A 21,967-nucleotide genomic window follows, 5' to 3' on the forward strand; every position below is an offset into this window, starting at 1 on the left:
AGGATTAAGCATGTATAACTTGTACTAATTTTTCCATGACAGTTTAAAAGACTTTTTAATACTACTCCCCAGCAGTTCTGCAACTCAAATACTGCAGTATCATGCAAATGCATGTGAAACAGTATAATCTCTACTAATTTACAAGTATAGAGAGATCAAAATGACTTTAAACATTCAGCTTTAAAAACTAAGCTAATAATTGTAACAGACCTTTTTGAAAATATTACCCCTTGAAAGTGAACTGAGCCCCAGTATCTGATCCTTTCTGGGCTATCCAGGTTAGTGTGGACTCAGACCCTGGTTAAGCTAGAGATGTATCACACAGTATATCTGGTTAGAGAACAGACATTAAAATAAGAGTTTGGATGACCTACTTTATGTAATGGTCCATTCTCTTCTATTCCAGCCTCTCTAGCGAGGAAAGGATGTTTTCCTAGGCCACCTGCTATATAGAAGCAAGTTGTCTGACTGATCATAGGAATAACTAAAGCTGAAGTGTCTCAGCAAGTTGTAAAGTCATCAAACCAGACTGTCCCTCAGTGGTCTGCTTCCACCCCAAACTTTATCTGAGAAGGGTCATTCAAGTGTGTGAATGAAGTTTAAGCCTGTTGTAAGTTCACAGACACTGAGGAAGGAAAAATAAGTCCTTCAAATGGTCATCTTCATTATATTTAAATTGGGGGACAGAACAATATGGAATTGAGAGGAAAGCTTAGAATTTGTCATGCCTGTTACATATACACTGGATACATAGAAGGCTTTGATCTGATCCCCCACATATGGTCCAATCTTGCAAGGTGCCAAGCACCCTCAATCCTCTTTGAAATCAATGGGAAATGGGGATGTGTAGATCTTAGCAAGATTACACTCTGAGCAGAGGTAGACCATTAGGAAAATATATTGTTTACAGGCCAGACAGATACCCTAACATTACTCCACAAGCAACCCTATTGAAGTAACTGGGACTACCTGTGAGGAAGGTTATCACAATCTGGATCTATGAAAATGAATCAAGCTACTTTGGCACCTAATTATGTGGAAGAAATTGTCCTTTACCAGTCAAGAATGCTGTAGGGTTTATTAAAAGGTCACTTTGCTAGAATAAGACAAGACCCTCAAGAGATTAGCCACGTCAGGCTAGGAAGTTATCACATCTATCACAGTATTATACAGAGAAAACCAGCTTAAGGAGATACCAGGAATTTCCAACATGACTTGTCCATGACAATATTAATCTTTTTATTTGGCAGTATTATAAGTGCAGAGTTTAAAGATTTACATCTCTGCTGACAATAGAGACAAGTCATAAGGTGCCTCCCATTGCTGCCAAGAGCAGAGAATAGCCAAGAAGAGTTCATTTTAGTTGAATATAGATTTGAAATTTCCTCACCCCCCCCCCCCCCCACCAACTCAGGAGGATCAGATATCAAGTCTCACATATATGTCACTACGTTTTACATCAGCTCTGTATTGACAGTAAGTTGCCACCATTTCATTCAATGACCTAATTAAGGACTGAAATTAGCATAAAACTGCAGACAAGTAAGTAGCTATTTTGGTTAGGGGAAGTGATTTTTCTGCCAGTGTAGTTGAAGTGGTACAGCTTATGTGTTTAGACAAGGCCTTGGTGGACAGGTTTCCCCCACTGCAACTAGTACTTATTAGCATCCTTCAAGATGAGTCACCAATCAGCAGCTAAGGAATTAATGGCACTGGATACAAAGTTGGTCACACCCTCCAGGAGGTGGTTCCTCCAGAAGAAGAGGGAGGCATACTGACAGGGGAGAAGGGAAAGCTGGCTTACAGTGCCCATTATGTACCTGGGTTGTAGAAAGAGGATTTACAGTATCTTGTCAGTGTCACAGGGGAACAAGGAGTGCTTCATGTAGGCAAATTTGATTTGGCCTATGGTATTAGGCATTAAAATAGTATTACAGCCCAGTTTGTTCTGCTTGGACATGAAATTACATCACAATTCCTTGTATACAGAAGAGTAGACTGCCTACAAGCAAGTTTAAAGATTCATTGCAGGAAGACAAGTTGGTCTGGGACACTGCAAGCCTCTGAACAGACATTCAACAGTGCAGCAAGTAGTATGTAGGGTAGGGTGTAACCAGAAGCTTTTAATGCCTGTATTTAGGAAGTGTTTTAAAAGAGGATTTAATATTGGTGTGATAAAGAAATGAGCTTTCAGAATTTTGACTCCAGCGTAGTTCATTCAATGCTAGCCTGCTTTTATAGAGTTCTTTACATTACACTGTATCCCATAAATCAAGAACATCTCAATCCAAGAGATTCTCTGCTATTGGAGATTACTATGTAGTGTATGATAGTCAATACTGATTCCATATCAATTGTCTCCCATGGCAGCAAGAGTAGCGGTGGGTCAACTAGGAATACAAAGCTACTCATTCCTTAACAAGCTTGTGCCAGAACAACATGTTTAACCAATAGCAAAAAGCGGGATATCACAGACTTCAAGTACCTATGTAAAACTTGCTTTACATTTACCTCTGCGTACTGGATTTTAATGATTGTGTTGATACAAATGCATCGATGCTTCACAGATTACTAAATATACTAATGAACTGTATAGCTAACAAATACAAGGAAACAGGACAATTATGACTCAGTGCTGTTTGTTTCTGTACTAGGGTTTTCTGGCTTCAGGGCTGTAGTTTTTTTAAGCTATACAAACATGTTGACTTCTTCCCATCCTACCTTTTTCCAGACAGTTTTAATTCCTGAGCCATATAGTTAACTGAACTCCACAGCACAAAAAGATGCAGACTAGAGACATTTGTGCCTAGCCAGTATAGTTACTGTATGCTCCATTAAGAACTAAATTAAGTTCAGCACTGAATAAAACATGTGTAAACTCTCCAGGGCAGGGAATGTTTGGGATTGGAACAGTCCCCAGTATGTTTTGAGGACAATTGCAAGACAATCATTAGCCAGTGTTGTGGGACTATTTCAAGTGACAGTGTAAGTGGTTTGCTAACAATACAAAAATCTACCAACCCGTTCTGGCTCACACATGACAGTTAGAGAATAAGAAATTTACTTTCTGGTGCCAGAAGAGGAAATATGGTATAACCCTGTTTGAGATTGTTTATGATCTTTCAGCTGAGTTAGTGTAATTCGTAAGTGAAAAGATTGCTTTAGTTTAAAAAAAAATAAGAAGGCTACAGCAGGAATAGATTAAACTATAACACTCCTGGAGGGGAGAAGAAAAGCTTACCAAAAGTAGTTTATCATAAGAGAATTACCTAACCTGAGAGGCTTCAGAGTTCCTTAGGCCAGGTCTACACTTGAAGCTATAGTGACAGGTATAGTTTTGCCACCAAACCCTCCTAGTGTAGACGCAGTTTATACTAGCTTATGCTCGTTTAAGGGAAAAGCTGTACTGGCAAAAACATTTGTATGCTGGTATAAACTGCATCTCCATAGGAGGATTTGCTGGTATACACCTGTTGTAAGAAAATTATGCCTCCAGCCTATGTTACTATACTGGCAAAAGTGTCTAATGTACACCTGTCCTCAAACTGACTTAAAATGTTCATCAACACTGCTTTCATCTTAGAAAGACATACTTTAACAGACATCTGTGTACTAGAAAGAATGCCAGGCAAGTTTTTTTTGGGGGGGGGGGGGGGGGGGAATTCAAGCATTTGAGAGAAAAATGCTCCAAGTTCTGCGATAAAACCCAAACATCCTGACAGAGAGTCTTAATGCTTGCACTCAGGTAGTGCTCTTCTGTCAGAAATACCAAGCTAGAAACTGAGGGGCTATCCCACCATTTAGTTTACACCTTTTCAGTGCTGTAACCCACTCCAAATTCATTTTACTTCAGGAGTTTGGCCTTTAAACAGAATTTGTGCCTGAAGTTACTATGTGTGGTTCTGTATCAATTTAAGTCTCTCCTGCTCCCCCACACCCAAAAAGCCCTCACTTGCTTTTCCAATTTTGCAGTACATCTTGAATGGACATCAATTAGATGGGATTACAAAGACTCCTCATCTTTTAAAGGGGTGTGAAGCTCAGTTTCAATGAATATTTGTGTTAAGGCACATGAAGGTTTAGAGCAGGGGTCGGCAACCTTTCAGAAGCGGTGTGCTGAGCCTTCATTTATTCACTTTAATTTAAGGTTTCGCGTGCCGGTAATACATTTTAATGTTTTTTAGAAGCTCTCTCTCTATAAGTCTATATATTATATAACTAAACTACTGTTGTATTGTAAAATAAACAAGGTTTTCAAAATGTTTAAGAAGCTTAATTTAAAATTAAAATGTTGATCTTATGCCGCCGGGCCGCTGCTGGTCTGGGATTCTGTTCATCTAGGCCGGCAGCGGCTCAGCCCACTGCCCCTCAGGGGTTCCATCCGCTGGCTCCTGCCATCCGGGATCCCGGCTGACGGCCCTGCCCAGCTCGCTGCCGGTCTAGGGTCCCGGCCCTGCCCACCTACAGTGGGTACCTACCGTCTCCCTGGTTCTGGCCCATTCTCTTCCTCTCTCTCTCTGCACTGACCTGAGGGTGGGAGTGCACTGAGCACAGGGCTGGGGGTGAAGGAGCAGGCTGGGGGTTGGGGTGTAGGGTCTGGCCAGGAGCTAGAATGAGGGAGGGGGCTCAGGGTTGGGGCAGGAAGTTTGGGTGTGGAGCGTTTACCTGGGCAGCTCCCATTTGGTGTGAGGGGTGCAGGAGCTCCCGTTTGGAGCTCAGGGGGGGGATGTGGGGGGGTGCAGGTGTCAGGGCATAGGGTGTGGGGGGCCTGGATGGGGATGCCAGAGTCAGGGCTGGGGTCATGGGGGGGGTGAAGGAGTCAAGCAGAGGGCTGGGTGTGTGACAGGGGTACAGGGCTCAGGGCAGGGTGTGTGTGTGGGGGGGGTCAGGGAAGGAGGTGGGGGGGCACAGGGCTCACTGCAGGGGCCTGGGGGTGTGCAGGGCTGTGGGCAGAGGGCTGGGCGTGTGTGAGGGGGGCAAAGGGCTCATAACAGGGGTGTGTGGGGGGGGGGTCAGGGCAGAGGGCTGGGGGTGTGGGCTGGGGTTGTGGGGTGCTCACAGCAGGGGGCTGGAGGGGATATGTCCCTATTCCACCACCCCCCTTCCCCAAGGCCCTGCCCCCGCTTCTTCTCTACCTCTGCCAGGAGCAGCGAGCAGGCTGACTCTACTCCTCCCCGACCCCTCCCTTGCAAGGGCAATCAGCTGATCGGCCAGCAGGGAGGGATGGACCGAAAGGTGGAGAAGGGGCAGGAACCCAGCACACTGCGGGAAGAGGCAGGGGAGCCAGCAGGACCAAGCTTCTGCCCCCTGCCCCTTTCTCCACCCTCCGCCCCCCCCCCCCCCACCAGGGGACAGAGAACAGTGGGCCGGGCAGGATTTTTAACGGCATGCTGCTGCCTGCCTGAGTTGGCAGGCAGCAGTGGGCCATTAAAAAAAAAAAAAAACCACCAGCTTGCGTGCCATCTTTGGCACGTGTGCCATAGGTTGCCGACCCCTGGTTTAGGGGATGAAGCTCAGCTTCCAACAGTAGTATGGAGACCAGCTTTTTCTTGGTTGTTTATCCAGTTGGAATAGGACAACAGATCAAGGCTGAGAAAGAAATACCCAATTCTTTGCTCTTTGAAAATCAGTGTGTGCAAGGGAAGCAATGGAATACTTTGTTTAGAATGTAACGTTTGCAGTAAAAAACCCTTAGGTCTATCAAGCAGTTTGAAGAAGTTTGAGGAATGTGACAGTTCAGAAGACAGTTAGGAAAAACAAGTGCTATTGTGGAAAGCCCAAATCAAAAGACTGAAGGCAACCACCATGAGAACAGGACCTGTGAGGTGTTTTCATCACCTTCCCTTCCCCCATACCCAGGATGAAAGGTACAAGTTGGGTAATGGAGGGGGGAACAATGGCATCCCACTGGGTTATTCTGCTTGTGGTAGAAAGCTTATTGCTAGTGTGCACCATCTGTGCTATAGTTTTCAAGGCAGTGAACGATGGCTGTTTCTGTCATGCAAGTCTTTGTAACTATGTTCCAGCTTTTTTTTTTTGGGGGGGGGGGGGGGGGGGGGAGTTTAAGCTAAATCAACTCTCACTATTTTCCATTAGGATATTTGATTCTTTAATGTGCTTAAATGGAGAAAACTATTTCAACAATATCCACTTATTAAAAGTAGATATCCAGAATGGAAAATATACTGACCACAGCAGAATAACTATTCTGCTATAAGAGTGATTTTATTTTGGAGTAATTACTCTACTTCCAAAGTCTACTACATTTGCTCCAGACTAGAGCATTCACCTGAGGAAGTTCTACCAGCATAGCTATACAGGAATACTTTGCTGCAGCTATGTTGGTCAAATTTCCCATATAGACAAACCTGGTGTCAGAGCCTCTATTATAGCCAAGGGAGGTAGATTGGTACATTTGAGACTGTAGTCTCAATACTATTACAAACACAAGTTAAAAAGAAAATAGTAAGTCAGATCTTGAAACCGTGTATTCAAAACTTTTCTAGAATTTGCTAGTGTACCATCACACTGGGAATAACTACACTCGGCAACTTTATAGCAAGTCACTAACTAGGCTTTTCTCTAGTCATGAAGTTTCTCCTAGAGTAGTTTTAAGTTGAGATACCTTATGGGTCAGTTACTGACAAACACTAGCTATTAAGAAGTTGCTTTGGCATTCAGCATTGTCCCATGAGAATCAGCAGCATAATGTTACAGCAGCTGTTTCCTCTCCCCTCCCTGAAACTACTTTGTTCCCCTTTTCAACTCAACCTCTTCTCATCCCTGCCCTTCTTTTGTCAACACCACACTTCTAGTTTTGCAATTGGTTTCCTTTCTAACTACTGGGAGGAGATCCAGAACTTGAATTCCACTACCACAGTAGTTTTGCTGAGCTACTAGCAACCACCCGTTACGTCATTCAGCATTCATTTTGTTGTGTGGGAGACACTGGTGCAGCTCAATTCCTGCTGAAGTCAATTGGTTTGTCTCACTTCACACTAAGTTGTGTACACCAGCCCATTAGGAAGTAAGTACAGTTGATGAAAGCCTACTAGGTTTTTAAATTAAAAAAAAAAAAAAAAAAAATATCATTACTCCAATTTAAAAAAAAACAGTGTAAAGAAAATGAAGATTCCCAGGAGTTAAAGGACAATGATGTTTACACGGTGTTTAAAAGCAAGATATAAAGATAGATACCACTTTGTAGTATTTGTCTGTATTTCACTGTAGCAATAAAGAATCCACATGCAACAGCTCAAGAGAGGACATTTAAGCCAAGTGCATAATCTTATTTAAGAGCATGAGACCTAATTTCTGCTTTTAAAAATCGAACACTAGTTTATCTGGATTTGTTGTGTTTAACACCTTTTGTTTTCCTTAATAGTGGTAGCCAGGAGAAGAAGTTTATTTCATGTTGTCTCGGTCACCCCTATGATCTTTTAGCCTGGTTTTATTGTGATGGTTTAATAGAACGAGCCAAGACAGAAACCAACAAAACATGGCCCTGGAAGATTAGGCCAAACCCATCAGGCCAGTAATACTATATAGTATTCTACATTAAATTATTTTGTACTAGCTGTTAGTGTTATAGTGAACATGGGCTAGAGATACATATTGCTTCATATAATTAAAGTAGGGACTCCAAGAGTCTGAGTGTCACTTTACAAACTACTATCCTTCAACAAATACTACAGGAGATAAGATTGGGAGAAGAGGTAGAGAAGAGGAACTGGAAGGACATTGCAAGTTTGAAGATGGAGACATGCCATATACCAGCTTAAACATTTAAGTTCCACATGCCAAAGGAAAGTGGTTTTGACTAGACAAGAAAAATATTACTTCTCTTCAAGTCACAGTATAAAAACAACACCACCACACACACACCTGTGTGTTTGACAAAACCATCATGAAAGCACACTAGCAATCTGTGCTAGACAATTACTTCTATTTTAACTACTTCAGTTTCACTACATCACTAACTTCATGGGAAAGTGCCTTAAACTCTAACAACTAGCCTAGTTTTTATTTGGCAACATTTAGAGTTCAAGCCATGACAATGACTTTCCAGTTTGTTTTAAACAAGAACATCGGATTGTCCGCAATGGGTACATATACTGAGAAGCCAGTTTTACAATCATAGCTGCAAACAAGTCTTCTGGTGCCAAAAGTTATTGTACTACACTAAGAGAATAGAGAAAGAGAGAGTTTAGTACCTATTGTAAGGTGGTCACGCAACAAGGCAATAATTGCAGTTTTTACCTGTGTAAACGACTATGCACGTCAAAGAACAAATCAGCTCCAGACACAAGACTCCAAGGATAAGGTAGAGATACCTTTTTACTGTAGTTAGGAAAGGAATGCTGAGCTGACAGTATCAGAAGCAGGGCTGCATTTCCTTAAAAGAACAAAAAAAAAACAAAACACCACAGGACATGACATTTACGTGTTTTAGTCTAGCGAATAACCAAAAATGACTCCAAAAAAACTCCCTCTAATATCTACATCCCAGTGGACCTTTGTTTGTTAGGCTAGATGGATTATAGCTATGGAATGGAAAAACATAACTGAGGTAAAAAGCAACAGAGTTCTGTGGCACCTTTAAGATTAACAGATGTATTGGAGCATAAGCTTTCATGGGTGAATACCCACTTCATCAGATGCATGTTCGTCTTAAAGTTGCCACAGGACTCTGTTGCTTTTTACAGATCCAGACTAACACGGCTACCCCTCTAATACATAACTGATGTGTTAAATTGCATAAAAGAGTAAGAAAGCTATTCGTAATTACAGTTGTGAAACTTAAGTTTGAAGCATTCTGGGCCTGTAGGATTTCTTTCTATAGTGCTTGAAGGCTTCAAGCGAATGCACAAAAAATTCAGTGACAGCTAATGTATACAATGAATCAGTAATGCTGTCATTGTTTGATAAGAATGTTAGACCTAGTGTCTAATATTTGACCTTTCAGTACATCAATCTCGTTCTACATATCCAATATAGAACCCCAATTATGGGTCTGTCTTGTACTACAAACACATCATCATTTCAGTTTAACTTTGAGAAGAGGAGTTGCAAATATTTAAGGGAATTTAGTTCTTAGGTAAGTACGTGCACATTTTTATACATACATGCAGATCAGAAGTTTTAAATACATGTATTATAGCTGAGTGAGTACAACTGTACATATTAGAGCCCATTATCTAAATATGATGATTTTTACTTGCGTGATGCTTGAAGTTATTTCCCAAATCTAGTCTACCAAGGCACTAGCTTCATTTAATTCAAATCCTTCTTACTTATATAAAGTGCAACAGCTCCAACAGGAGAAATTGTGAGACCTACCCCAGAATAGCCAGTAGCCCAGTGCTAGGCTACTCTGCCTAGGACGAGGGATACCAAGATCAAATCCCTGTTCCAAAACCAGGCAGAAGAGACATTTGAATTCCCATTCCCCTCCCATGTGTCAATCTCAGTCCCCAAGCACTTCTTGTGTCAGATATAAAATAGAAACTAAGTTATTCAGAGTAGGGACCATGTCCTTCTTTTGTGCTGTAGAGTTCTTACAACATTCTAGGGAACATAAGACATCTTTCAGCTGTGAGGTAGGTGTAGAACTCATTTACTACTTTGAAGCAGAGTATGAACAGTATACTATGTATTTAAGGAAATCGGCAAACACTTGGAAGGCGGTAAGGTGATAGGGAATAGCCAGCATGGATTTGTAAAGAACAAATTATGTAAAACCAATCTGATAGCTTTCTTTCATAGGATAATGAGTCTTGTGGATAAGGGAGAAGCGGTGGATGTGGTATACCTAGACTTTAGTAAGGCATTTGATATGGTCTTGCATGATATTTTTAATCAATAAACTAGGCAAATACAACTTAGATGGGGCTACTATAAGGTGGGTGCATAACTGGCAGGATAACCGTACTCAGAGTAGTTATTAATGATTCCCAATCCTGCTAGAAAGGTATAACAAGTGGGGTTCCGCAGGGGTCTGTTTTGGGACCGGCTCTGTTCAATATCTTCATCAACGACTTAGATATTGGCATAGAAAGTACGCTTAAGTTTGTGGATGATACCAAACTGGGAGGGATTGCAGCTGCTTTGGAGGATAGGGTCATAATTCAAAATGATCTGGACAAATTGGAGAAATAGTCTGTATTAAACTTCATCCTGTTTACTTAAGACAAATGCAAAGTGCTCCACTGAGGAAGGAACAATCAGTTTCACACATACAGAACGGGAAGAGAGTGTCTAGGAAGGAGTACGGCAGAAAGGGATCTAGGGGTTATAGTGGACCACAAGCTAAATATGTGTCAGTAGTGTGATGCTGTTGCAAAAAAAAAAAAAAAAAAGCAAACGTGATTCTGGGATGTATTAACAGGTGTGTTGTGAGCAAGACACGAGAAGTCATTCTTCCGCTCTACTCTGGTTAGGCCGCAACTGAAGTATTATGTCCAGTTCTGGGCACCGCATTTCAAGAAAGATGTGGAGAAACTGGAGAGGGTCCAGAGAAGAGCAACAAGAATGATTAAAGGTCTTGAGAACATGACCTATGAAGGAAGGCTGAAAGAATTGGGTTTGTTTAGTTTGGAAAAGAGAAGACTGAGAGGGGACATGATAGCAGTTTTCAGGTATCTAAAAGGGTGTCATAAGGAGGAGGGAGAAAACTTGTTCACCTTAGCCTCTAAGGATAGAACAAGAAGCAATGGGCTTAAACTGCAGCAAGGGAGGTTTAGGTTGGACATTAGGAAAAAGTTCCTAACTGTCAGGGTGGTTAAACACTGGAATAAATTGCCTAGGGAGGTTGTGGAATCTCCATCTCTGGAGATATTTAAGAGTAAGTTAGATAAATGTCTATCAGGGATGGTCTAGACAGTATTTGGTCCTGCCATGTGGGCAGGGGACTGGACTCGATGATCTCTCGAGGTCCCTTTCAGTCCTAGAATCTATGTTGGATGATTGAACTGTAAAGGCCAAATTGCCACTTTATGACATGTGGCATTACATTTAATTTCCACCTTCACTTCTCAGTAGTGTTTGAGGGAAGTTGACCTTCATCCCCAACAAGGAAGTTTGGCTTGGATGTTTACACACTCGGAATTTTAACCATTACATATACTAGAAGCCCTAAGCTTGCAAAAGGAACACAATTAAACTAACATAAGGAAATTAGTACATCAAACTGCAAGACCACATACGTGTTATCAAGATAATAGAGAGGTTTTCATTTCAGCTATTTGAAGCACACTATGTAGTCAGCTTAGGTTTTATTCTCCACAATCAGTGCCTTTCTATAAAAAGGACCCCCTATTCAAAAATGAGCCATGACCATATGATTTTAGGCAAGAATTAATTTCAGTTTCTGGAAACAGCTGGACAGCTGCTGCTAGTTAAACACCTTATATGCTTGCCGCCACTAGGAAAAAAAAGTAAAATTAAGGAACATACAGAGTTAAAATGCTGCCAAGAATCCTCTTTGCCCCAGGGAAAGTAGGGATGAAGTAGCATTCATAACATGAATCCTGCTGCAAATTAAGGAGTTTTATTTTGCTTGAAACTTCAGCAACATGCAACCTAGGCCTGGGCTACACTAAAAGAAGCAGGTCAACCTAACTGTATCACTCAGGGCTGTGAAAAACCATCATGCCTTGTGTGCCACAGTTAGGTCAACCTAACCCCAGTTATACATGGCTAGATTGATGGAAGAACTCTTCCATCGACCTAGTTACCACCTCAGTGGAAGGGGTTTCCTTCATGATCTCTAATATAGGAAGCATCTATGCTACAGCAGCACACCAGCAGTGCTGTAGCTGTGCCGCTATAGTGTACATATGTCCTAAGACATATTAGAAGTTGGAGTATGTGGAAAATGGTAAAGGGGGATGAGACCTCTTCAGACTTTTCTTCCATTTTGCAGTTATGGAATGCACCCCTTGGAAACACTATCCACACATGCACATCATCTCTCCATACATGGAAATGAGAAAGTCTGTGCTGTTTCATAATGATACAGAGTAGACCACATAATTGTTCTCCACCCCATCCCTTTTTGTAAAATGGGGTATGTTACATGCCTGCTTTTCTCCAACCTGAACACCCTTTGCTCTTAAGTTCTGGAGTTTGACTGCAGAGTCAAGATCAAAAGCCTGCACACTGATTAAGTAGTGCAGATTCTTATTACTATATGAAGTCTACAATGGCTTCAGAAAGTAAAAAGTTAGCCAAGAGCATTCCTGGGGCCCTATGGATGCATGCAAGTCAGCATTTAAACAGCCAACAGTCCAGGAGAAACAGGGAAAAATTACTAGCAGCCAAATGCAGCGCAGGTTCGCTCTAAGGACATTTTGGCTACCACATTTAGTTGATGGGACAAGACACCCAGTCAATGGCTATTATTTCTGAATCTATTTCAACTCAGGTGCATTCTGGCCAGTGATAAAAACAGAGTAGGGAGGTTTGTATTTAACTATTAAGCACAGTACTCACAAACTAGTATGTCACACCTTAAAAATTATGAGTTCCTAAAGCGTAGATGAAGTAGTTCAGTTCACAGTATTTGTTGGTACAGAATCCATAAAAGAGAAAAATTCCAATCAGTTTCTCTCACCTATAGAATGTATAAGGAGCGGCAGCCTTTTAAGATGTCTTGTTGATCGGTAGATCAGGAGGTATCCTCTGCATCTGACTTTACCGTGATGATGCTGAACATATCGTTCAAAGACAACATGCAGAATCCACAGAATTACCTTCGCAATGATTATAACACTTTGCACCTTAAGTGGGTTGGTGTAGTTTCCAGGGCATTCATCCTCATTTGGGTTTACATAAGAACAATATATACCTGCTAAAAATACTAAGACAACAAAAGCAACCTGTGAAAGAAGGGAAAGAAGAAAACCTGAAGGTTAATAGTTCAAATATAAGCAATATTACCAAAATTTAACTACTATACCTTATTTTCTGGATTGGTTCAAATGGAAGGGGGTGGGGGGAGAAAAAAAAAATCCCTAGAATCCCTAATGCAGTTTTCTAGAAGATACTTCATCCTTGTACAATAAGTATATCATGCTGCTTCTTCCTGAATACAGAACTGAAATATTTGTTCTGCCTTTTTTGCATCATTATTAATTTTACCACCTCCATCTACCCATGGACCAATAACACTGCTAGGATTTTTTTTGTTCCTAGTATACAGTACTAAGACTACTTATTGTCCACAGCTTTACCAGCTATGGATTTTTCCCATGTCTTTAGCTTCCCTTATTTTATACATTTCATGATTTCTAATTTATGTCAATTACGATCTATTTCTCTTTATATGTGCTATATTGCTTTTGTAATTTATAATCGCTGTCTTCACTGTACCAAGATGTGCTTTTAGCCAAAGCTGTCCTCTTTGTGAAGCTGTGGCGTTTTGGCCACCTAATAAACTCAAAGGACTCTCCCATTTTTCTAATTTTTCCTCCCAATCAGCATTGCTCATAATTTTCCTCAGCTTTGGGAAACTAGCCCTTTTGGAACACCAAGTATACATTCCTGTTTGGGACGGTCCTCTGGTTGCCCATATTGAATGTAATCCGGTCATGACAGCTGATCTGTAGGTAACCACCAACTTCCAGTCCTGTTATTAGTGCCATTTTTAAAAAAGCAAAAAGCAGCTTAGTGGCCCAAGGCCTTGAGTGGCTGAAGAATCAGATAAGAGGACACAGCTTTTTAGTTAAGGGTATTAAGTCAAACATCCTTCCTCGTACTGTCTACAAGATGTTTTTTGCAGACTAAGTTGGTGACTCAGGCTTTTTCACAAAGCTGAAGAGGATAGGTATAGTGGCTTTAAAAAAAAAAGTGTTAAAGGAGGCATTTAAGCCTTGTTTAAGTTATTATTCTACTGCCTTATCCTCTCATGGGATTGTCACAGTCAACAGTAAACTAGTTGTAGCAGAAGGGACCACAATCCTGTAAGAGTGCTCAAATACAATTATCCTGCGAGATAACACGGATGGTTTGTTTTTAGTTTATACTGTGTATACCAAGTACTTACAAAATTAGTCTACACAATTAAAAACCCAAAAGAGTGACAGATTTTGATTCTAAGCCTCCCTGATCTACTAAAATCCTAAATAAGAGCATTTTAAATTCTGACAACAAGGAGTCTGGTGGCACCTTAAAGACTAACAGATTTATTTGGGCATAAGCTTTCGTGAGTAAAAACCTCACTTCTTCGGATGCAAGAAGTGAGGTTTTTACTCACGAAAGCTTATGCCCAAATAAATCTGTTAGTCTTTAAGGTGCCACCAGACTCCTTGTTGTTTTTGTAGATACAGACTAACACGGCTACCCCCTGATACTTTAAATTCTGAGGAGACCAAACACACACACACAATTGGACTCCAAGCTCTCCAAACCTTTATCCACAAGTACTTATAATACTAAGCTGCCATTTAATAGTAGGTCCACTTCAGAGTGATCTTAAGTTTGTAGGGAAGAAAGTAAATGCCTTACATTCTCCCTCCCCCCCCCCCCCCCCCCGATTTAGATCTTCCATATATATCAAACTAACAGTAGTGTATATCCTGTTACAATAATACTCACAGTATAAGCCCATGCATTCTAGATAGAGAACTAATAGGACCGAGTTCTGCACATTTTTGACATTTAAAAGCATGTGGATTTAACATGTAGTTTAGTCTTCCTCCTCACCAAAAAACTCAGTTAAGGATTCCCATTTTTAAGAGATGGTGCCAAGAGTTAATTTAAGTTTACAATCCAAGTGATTTCAGTTTAGAAATCATGAGGTAGAGATAATAGCTAGCTATTTTTGTCTGGGACATTTAATTAAGTGTCCAATAACTACATCTCTACTACCTTAATCCAGGTAATTCTGGACAAGAACAATACTTTTTTATACAACACTTGAACTGGATCCACTCATTAAAAGAACCCCTTGTAATGGAGATCAGCCAGAAATTGTTTTTATGTCTGGAGAGTGGATAGGACTTCTCACCCTGCATCTGTTTGAGAAAGTTAGTTATGCCACTAAACTACCATTATAATAATTACCTACACTCATAGCTCTTCATCCTTCCATTTCCAAATTCATCCTTGCATTTCAGAATACTAAAAAAAAAGTTTCCGTTCCATTTTACAGATTTAAAAAAGCACATAGAAAGATTAAGCGATTTACCCAAGGTCTCACAGCCTGTCAGTGACAAAGCGGTGAATAAAATTGAGATTTTCCATCTCCCAGCCCAGTGTCTTGTCCACTGGACAGGTAATTTAGAATGCCACTGTCATTTTTATTTTGTCCAGTTACTTAAGCAGTATTTTTAATACTTTTGCTGTTTCTCAGGTATTCCAACATGGAACTATAGGTATGTATATTTTAAATTACCAGGATTAGGATAAGAAGAACAGGAGTACTTGTGGCACCTTAGAGACTAACAAATTTAACTAAGGTGCCACAAGTACTCCTGTTCTTCTTTTTGCGGATACAGACTAACACGGCTGCTACTCTGAAACCAGGATTAGGATGGAAACTGAGCAAATATTATGCAGTGTGTACATCCTCAGAATTGACTGGAGAGGGAAGGATGGCCTAATGTTTATGGTGATGAGACTTGGGAAATCTGGGTTTGATTCCCTACTGTGCCACAAACCTCCTGTTTGAGCTTTGCAAAGTCACTTAGTCTCTCTGTGGCTCAGTCCCCCATCTGTGAGAAGGTGATAATAGCACTTCCCTATCAAGGACAAATGCATTAAAAATTGTCAAGTGCTTGGATAATATGGTAATGAGTGAAATAGATAGATCAATATTCCAGAAGGTCAACCGATCAATTTGACGTACTCAGTGAAGGTTCAGTTTTGAGGTAAGGGAAAGTTAAATGTTTATGAATGCATAGGTGAGAATGGAGCTGGAGTCTCTGAAAAGCAAAAAGAAGGTTGCAAAGGGAGTAAATCTGAGGTTTTAAGCATGCAAATTTGTGAAAATTGATTTCAAGAGGACTTTGAGTTTGACAGGAGGTAAAGCATTCTGGACATCTAGTTTGGAGTAGCAGGACTCCTTCAGACAACCAGGTGATTGAGTGTTCCTTCCTTTTCCCTCCCCCCCTCCCCCAGTCTTTTCTGCACCCCAAACTTAGCAGCTTAAGAGCTACATGTACAAGTTATTGGGGAATGAATGTTCCCTATTCCCTCCTGCCTCGACGATATGATCTTTAAGACACTCATTTGGTTGCCACCATTTTCCCCAAAACCCTTGCCATCCTTGGTAGGCTCCTGCCATTCTCCCCCAAGCTTGAGAAGACCCCTCGTCCCAAGTGATGAGTATCTGGGTGGTGTGAAAAAGGGATGGTGAGAAAAATTCAGTTGGAGCTGTGCTTGAGAATACAAGCTAAAGCTTGTCAGAGAGAAGCCGTATTTTAATGTTTTTAGTTACCAACATACAGGGAGTTTAGGGCTTGTCTACATAAGGAAGTTACACCAACTACATTGATTTCTAAATTGACTTTATGCACTCTTAAATTGGTTTAAGAGTCTCCACACAAGGGGGTTGCTCAGATCTAGTGAAGTCCATTTTAGGAAACTGGTTTAGTTGATATGTAGACTGAGCCTTTAAAACAAACAAAAAAGGGAAGGAGTGCTGCAGATGTAACATTAATGCATTGTCCACATTAGATCTACCCAAATTCTGTTAAACGGACTGATGTAACTACATCAGTCCAAGTTTCCTTACATATGAGGCCCAAGACTTTTTTCCTAACCTGAGCAGTTGGAAGGTGGGCTAGTACAACAACTCAGGAATCTTTATCAGGCACTAGAAGTAGTGAGTACAGACAAGGCTAAATTTACTAGAACTAACTAAGAAGCAAGTCAAAAATTTAGATTGGATTAGTGTTTAATATGAAATATTACTAAATCTTTTAAATCAACTCTACAAAAGTTTAAGTACAGGAATGTTTTCTTGGTCCTGAGGCAACATCCTAATTTAAAATGTCATTTTGTAGCACTGACATGATCCAAAACACTCAACCTAAATTACTTCCTATCTGACTAGATTAAAGATTAACTTGCCATATCCATGAGAGTGAGAAGCTTGTAGTGTTGGGATGGAATTTTTAAGATACAAGGTAAGAGGAGTATGCAACACAAGTTGCTTCTCTCCATCCCCACAATCCCTGCTTTAGATCCAATACATCACAGTTGGAGAACCAGAATTTCCCATTATCTCCTCCTACCCAAGTTGATGATAAAAAAAAAAAAAAAAAAAAAATCTGATGATTCTTCCCCAAACTTACATGTATAAGCAACAGAAAATTGGCAACCAAGACTGTAGGAATAGCATGGAATCTCGGTCTCAATTGGGAATGCAACGCATGAGGTGGAAGAAGTGGTGCATCGAGTAGAGGATCATCTTCTGTGCTCTGCGTTATCTCCAAGGAACCCTGAAATTTAATCATGAGTTTCAGATTAATTTTCCCACATTACTCTTTCAATGGGTGTTTCCAAGGCAGGCCATCTTCTTGTACCACAAAATTTCAAGCAGCTTTAACTTTCTGGGAGAACACTGAATTAAGTAATTTAACAAACTAATCATTAGGTCATTAAGCACTGACATGGCAGATATCATGCTATTTGGCCAGTTCTAGAATGGCTGTATTGCTATTGAGGGCCTTTAGTCTTAAATATTTGAAAAGTATTTTGGAGTGTAATTGAGGTGTTCCGCTTCTTCTTGAATGTGGAGGTGTCAGAAGTCTCTTCAACCACGCTGAAATCTCAACCAAGGAAAAGACCACCACCACAAGAGATAACTTTACTGCTTCCAGCTCAGGGAATAGTGAAAAGCGAAGTAGCCTGCTGCCATATACTAAGCTTGTCTACTTTGGATGAGGTTAGAATTTGTATTTTAGCATGCTTATCCTATAATAAGTTAATAGAATGTCATGCCTTGTCCACACTAGAAGTCAGTCATGTTAAATATTATCTAGTCCCTCTAGATTAGAACGGTAAAACATTGCATCCACATGTAATACTCCAGATGGGGCACGCTTGAAAATGTCACAGATCTGCTCCCCCTGCCGGCCACCAGACAGACGGCTGAGAGTGGAATCCCACTTCTGGATCCCTGCATCTTTTAAGCTTCTAGATTTCTGTGGGCTGCAGCACTGCTTCCTCCCTGGGTCTCTGGCACATTTCCTAGACACCACTCTCCATCTGTTACCCCTTCATGGAAGTGATGCCCCTCAGCATTGGCCCCCAGGTCCAGCACTGAACCCCCTCAAGGTAGCTCAGTAACTCAAACAACCCTTATCCCAGACTCCTACTGAAGGTGAGCCTTCTAAGTTACAGTTTAAGTTTTTCAGGGGGAAACATAGTATGTGTAGCATATACAGCAGGGGTAGGCAACCTATGGCTTGTGTGCCGAAGACGGCACGCGAGCGGAATTTTAATTGGCACTCACACTGCCCAGGTCCTGGCCACCGGTCCGGCGGGCTCTGCATTTGAAATTAATTTTAAATGAAGCTTCTTAAACATTTTATAAACCTTATTTACTTTACATACAATAGTTTAATTGTATATTATAGACTTATGGAAAGAGACCTTCTAAAAACATTTAATTTAAGGTTTCGTGTGCCAGTAATAATTTTGAGTGAATAAATGAAGACTCGGCACACCACTTCTGAAAGGTTGCTGACCCCTGATATACAGACTTGAACACAGCACTGCTCTTTAACAGCATGAGAAAGATACAGGTCTCTACAAAATAAACACTACATACATTTCCTCTCACTCTAGCTCACCCTTCCCTTGGGAGACTGTTCAGGCAGAGTCTCCCTCTCCCTGCTGCTATTTCCCGCATCTTAAACTGGTAAAAAATGACTTTAGACCAAATAGAGTAGCTTCCGCCCCTTACAGACAAGTCCATGGTCAGCCTCCCAAGGTGATCCCAGACAGATCAGGTGACCTTACTGCATACCAGGTGACTGTTGCTAAGCAAGTTGGCTCCCAACAAGGAGAACTGGTTTATTGCGGGGAGATATTTTGGTCTACAATTATTATATTTCAATGGTGGTACATTTAAGTCAACTCCTCTCCCATTATCTTTCCCCCCTAACCTTTGGAAATCTAGTTCAACAGGTCAGAAGTAAAGAAACTAACTGTGATGCTTCCAGACCAGATATCAGCTCATGCCAAGGCCCTTAGGCCTCAAATGAACACTGACAAATGCCTAGCTGGAAGCCTGTCTGGCCCCATGTGTTAGTATTAGTAAAATAGATTAGAGTTAAGAATGTGTTTAGTCGTTCAGGGTGACCAGACATCCCATTTTTAAAGAGACATCCCATTTTAAAGCCCTCCTGCAGGTGTCCTGACTTTCTTAAAAACGGGCAAATTGTCCCATATTTTCCCCCCGCCCCATATCAGTACCGGCAGGTCCTGCTACAGGCCAGATCCCTGCTCACCAGCTGCCCACCCACCAGCAGTGAATGTGGGTGGGTCCAGTGGCTGACAATGGGAGGGGGGTGCAAGACCCATGCTGCCAACCCATCAGCCCTTTGTGTGCTCCCCCTCCCGCTGTCCTCTCCCTGCTTTGCCCCTTCACCCCTCCCTCTTCATCCCACTGCTCCTCCATATCCAGCGCATCTTGCTCCCAATGCTGTGTGGAGAACCAGCCCCTGGTCGGAGTGCTTGGCTCACCAGCAGGCTCCTTCTTTCCCCCCACTGCCTCTGGCTGGAAAGCTGAAGACCCTCTAGCCCAGTGCCCCCCTCCAGGAGAAGCTGAGCTCTGCATGTGTCAAAGCCTCACACAGTACTGGCATGGGGTAGCCTCTCCACCTCTCAGCTAAACTCTAGATGGGGGGGGGGGGGGTGTGGAAGGAGAGGAAGAGAGCGATGGACGCGCCGCAAAGCAATTGCCAATCTGTTCCCACCCTGAACCTGCAAGCTCCACAGCAGCCAGCCCCAAGGCAGGAACATAGCACCCTCTTCACCCAGGGAGCAGGGGGCTGCTCCACCTCTCTGGTCAGGTTCACTGAAACCCCTGCAATCAAGTTCCCTGGGCCCTGGTGCACAATGCATCCTTAGGACTTAAACCCTTCCTGATCACGCTGTAGCCAGGGGGGTGGGGGAGGGAGGAGGGACACAGGAGACTGGGTTATGTCAGGGGCCAGCAGCAGCCTGGAGGTGTTAGCTGCCTTTTGACATTGTGCAGGCAGAAAGAAGCTGCTTTCAGCTTGGAGAAGAGAGAGAGAGAAAAGAGAAGCAGAGGAGGAGGAGAAGAGATGAGCTCTGCAAAGACGTGGGCCAGGTCCTCCCTTATGCCCCCCTGCAGCTGGAAGCAGCCCCCATCCCTTCCCTCCTGCACAGTGCTGAAAGGCTGCTGCTGGCCATATTCTGGTGTGAACACTGGCAGAAACGGTGTGTGGGGGGGAAAGAAATGTGACCCTGCATGCCCCCCTACACATTGCCTCAGGAAGACATGGCACCAGGTGAGGTGGGTTGGTCCCAGGGGCCCAGACATGGAGGGTGGAGAGCACTCAGCAAGGAGGGTCAGTCACCCCTCCCCATGTGAGCCTAAAGCCTTAAAGATAAGAAGGTAAATAAAAAGGATCCAACTACACAGTACTTCTTTTTAACTGGGGCTCAGTCAACTTGATGTTAATTTGAAAGTTTGTACGGCATAGTTCTGATTGATTGCCATTGAACTCGCCCAAATACAAGTAATTTTACTAGGGGCCATGTATTCAGCATAGGAAAATATGGTCACCCTAGTTTTTATGAAATGCTTGTAGGATGCTGCATGTATTAAGCTTGCTTATAAACAGCTGTACCACGTGTTATAAAGGTAAATATTTAAGTGTTTGCTCTAAAACTAAACCCTCACAGTAAGGAGAGAAGAATTACCAAGTGGGAAATACTAGTTTACCACAAGAGGTGTCATCTCCTGCCCAACAAAAGAAAGCCTGTAAACATCAGACAAGCCATTATGGCACATCAGTGGACAAAAGACTTCATTGATTGCTCCCTCAAGACCAATGAAGAGGAGATAAACATTCAGCCCATCATCTTGAGTTCTGGAGTGGGGGGGGGGGGGGGGGAGGAGAGAAGAATAAAAATCCCTGTCAAGAAGAAATTGTTATCCCTGTCCTGCTTGGACTTCAGGGAGTGGGCAAGACTTCGAAACATAAACAAGAGATCCCTGGTTGTTTGGCATGGGTTAGTCCTAAAGGACATACAGAGCTTGCATGCTACAGCAGCTTCTATTAGTCTTAGGTTTCAAAAAGTAACTCATTTGTGTGTGTGCACACACATGTTCACCTGCTTTAACCTTGTAAATAACTAATTTCTTTTTCCTAGTTAATAAACCTTTAATTATAGAATTAGCTACAAGCATTGTCTTTGGTGAGAGATAATAAGGTGCACTTGACCTGGGGTAAGTGAATGGTCCTTTGGGACTGGGAGTAACCGGAATATTGTTAGGTTTCAGAGTAGCAGCCGTGTTAATCTGTATCCGCAAAAAGAACAGGAGTACTTGTGGCACCTTAGAGACTAACAAATTTATTAGAGCATAAGCTTTCGTGGACTACAGCCCACTTCTTCGGATGCATATGCGATGCATATCCGAAGAAGTGGGCTGTAGTCCACGAAAGCTTATGCTCTAATAAATTTGTTAGTCTCTAAGGTGCCACAAGTACTCCTGAATATTATTGTGATTTAGGGACCACCTATCACAAAGAAAGGCTTCCCTGGGTGGCAAAATAGATCAGAATACCCAAGGGGACTGTCTGCGATTCCATGTTAAGGCTATTATAATGCTTTCAGAATTTGCACTTGATACATGGTTAGTGAAATCTCAGCTTGGTGTCTGTGCCTTGCTTCTTAGCAGTCTATCCTGAGGTTGGTACTCACACTCATGAGCCACTCCAGACTGCTTGAGACCCATATCCAAAATTGAGTCTACAGTCTGGTC

The 21,967-nt window shown here is 42.0% G+C and overlaps 1 protein-coding gene across 1 annotated transcript in view; it reads right to left on the bottom strand.

The window, feature by feature from the left end:
* The window catches only part of TMEM192 (transmembrane protein 192), a 43,739-nt gene that overhangs the window by 6,421 nt on the left and 15,351 nt on the right, over nucleotides 1-21,967 (bottom strand). The window contains 4 exon segments of the mRNA XM_008173172.4: nucleotides 8,260-8,338; nucleotides 8,340-8,395; nucleotides 12,614-12,878; nucleotides 17,298-17,444. Coding sequence (XP_008171394.4) covers nucleotides 8,260-8,338; nucleotides 8,340-8,395; nucleotides 12,614-12,878; nucleotides 17,298-17,444 — 547 coding nt within the window.

This window comes from Chrysemys picta, chromosome 5, assembly GCF_011386835.1.
Source record: "Chrysemys picta bellii isolate R12L10 chromosome 5, ASM1138683v2, whole genome shotgun sequence".
NCBI lineage: Eukaryota > Metazoa > Chordata > Testudines > Emydidae > Chrysemys > Chrysemys picta.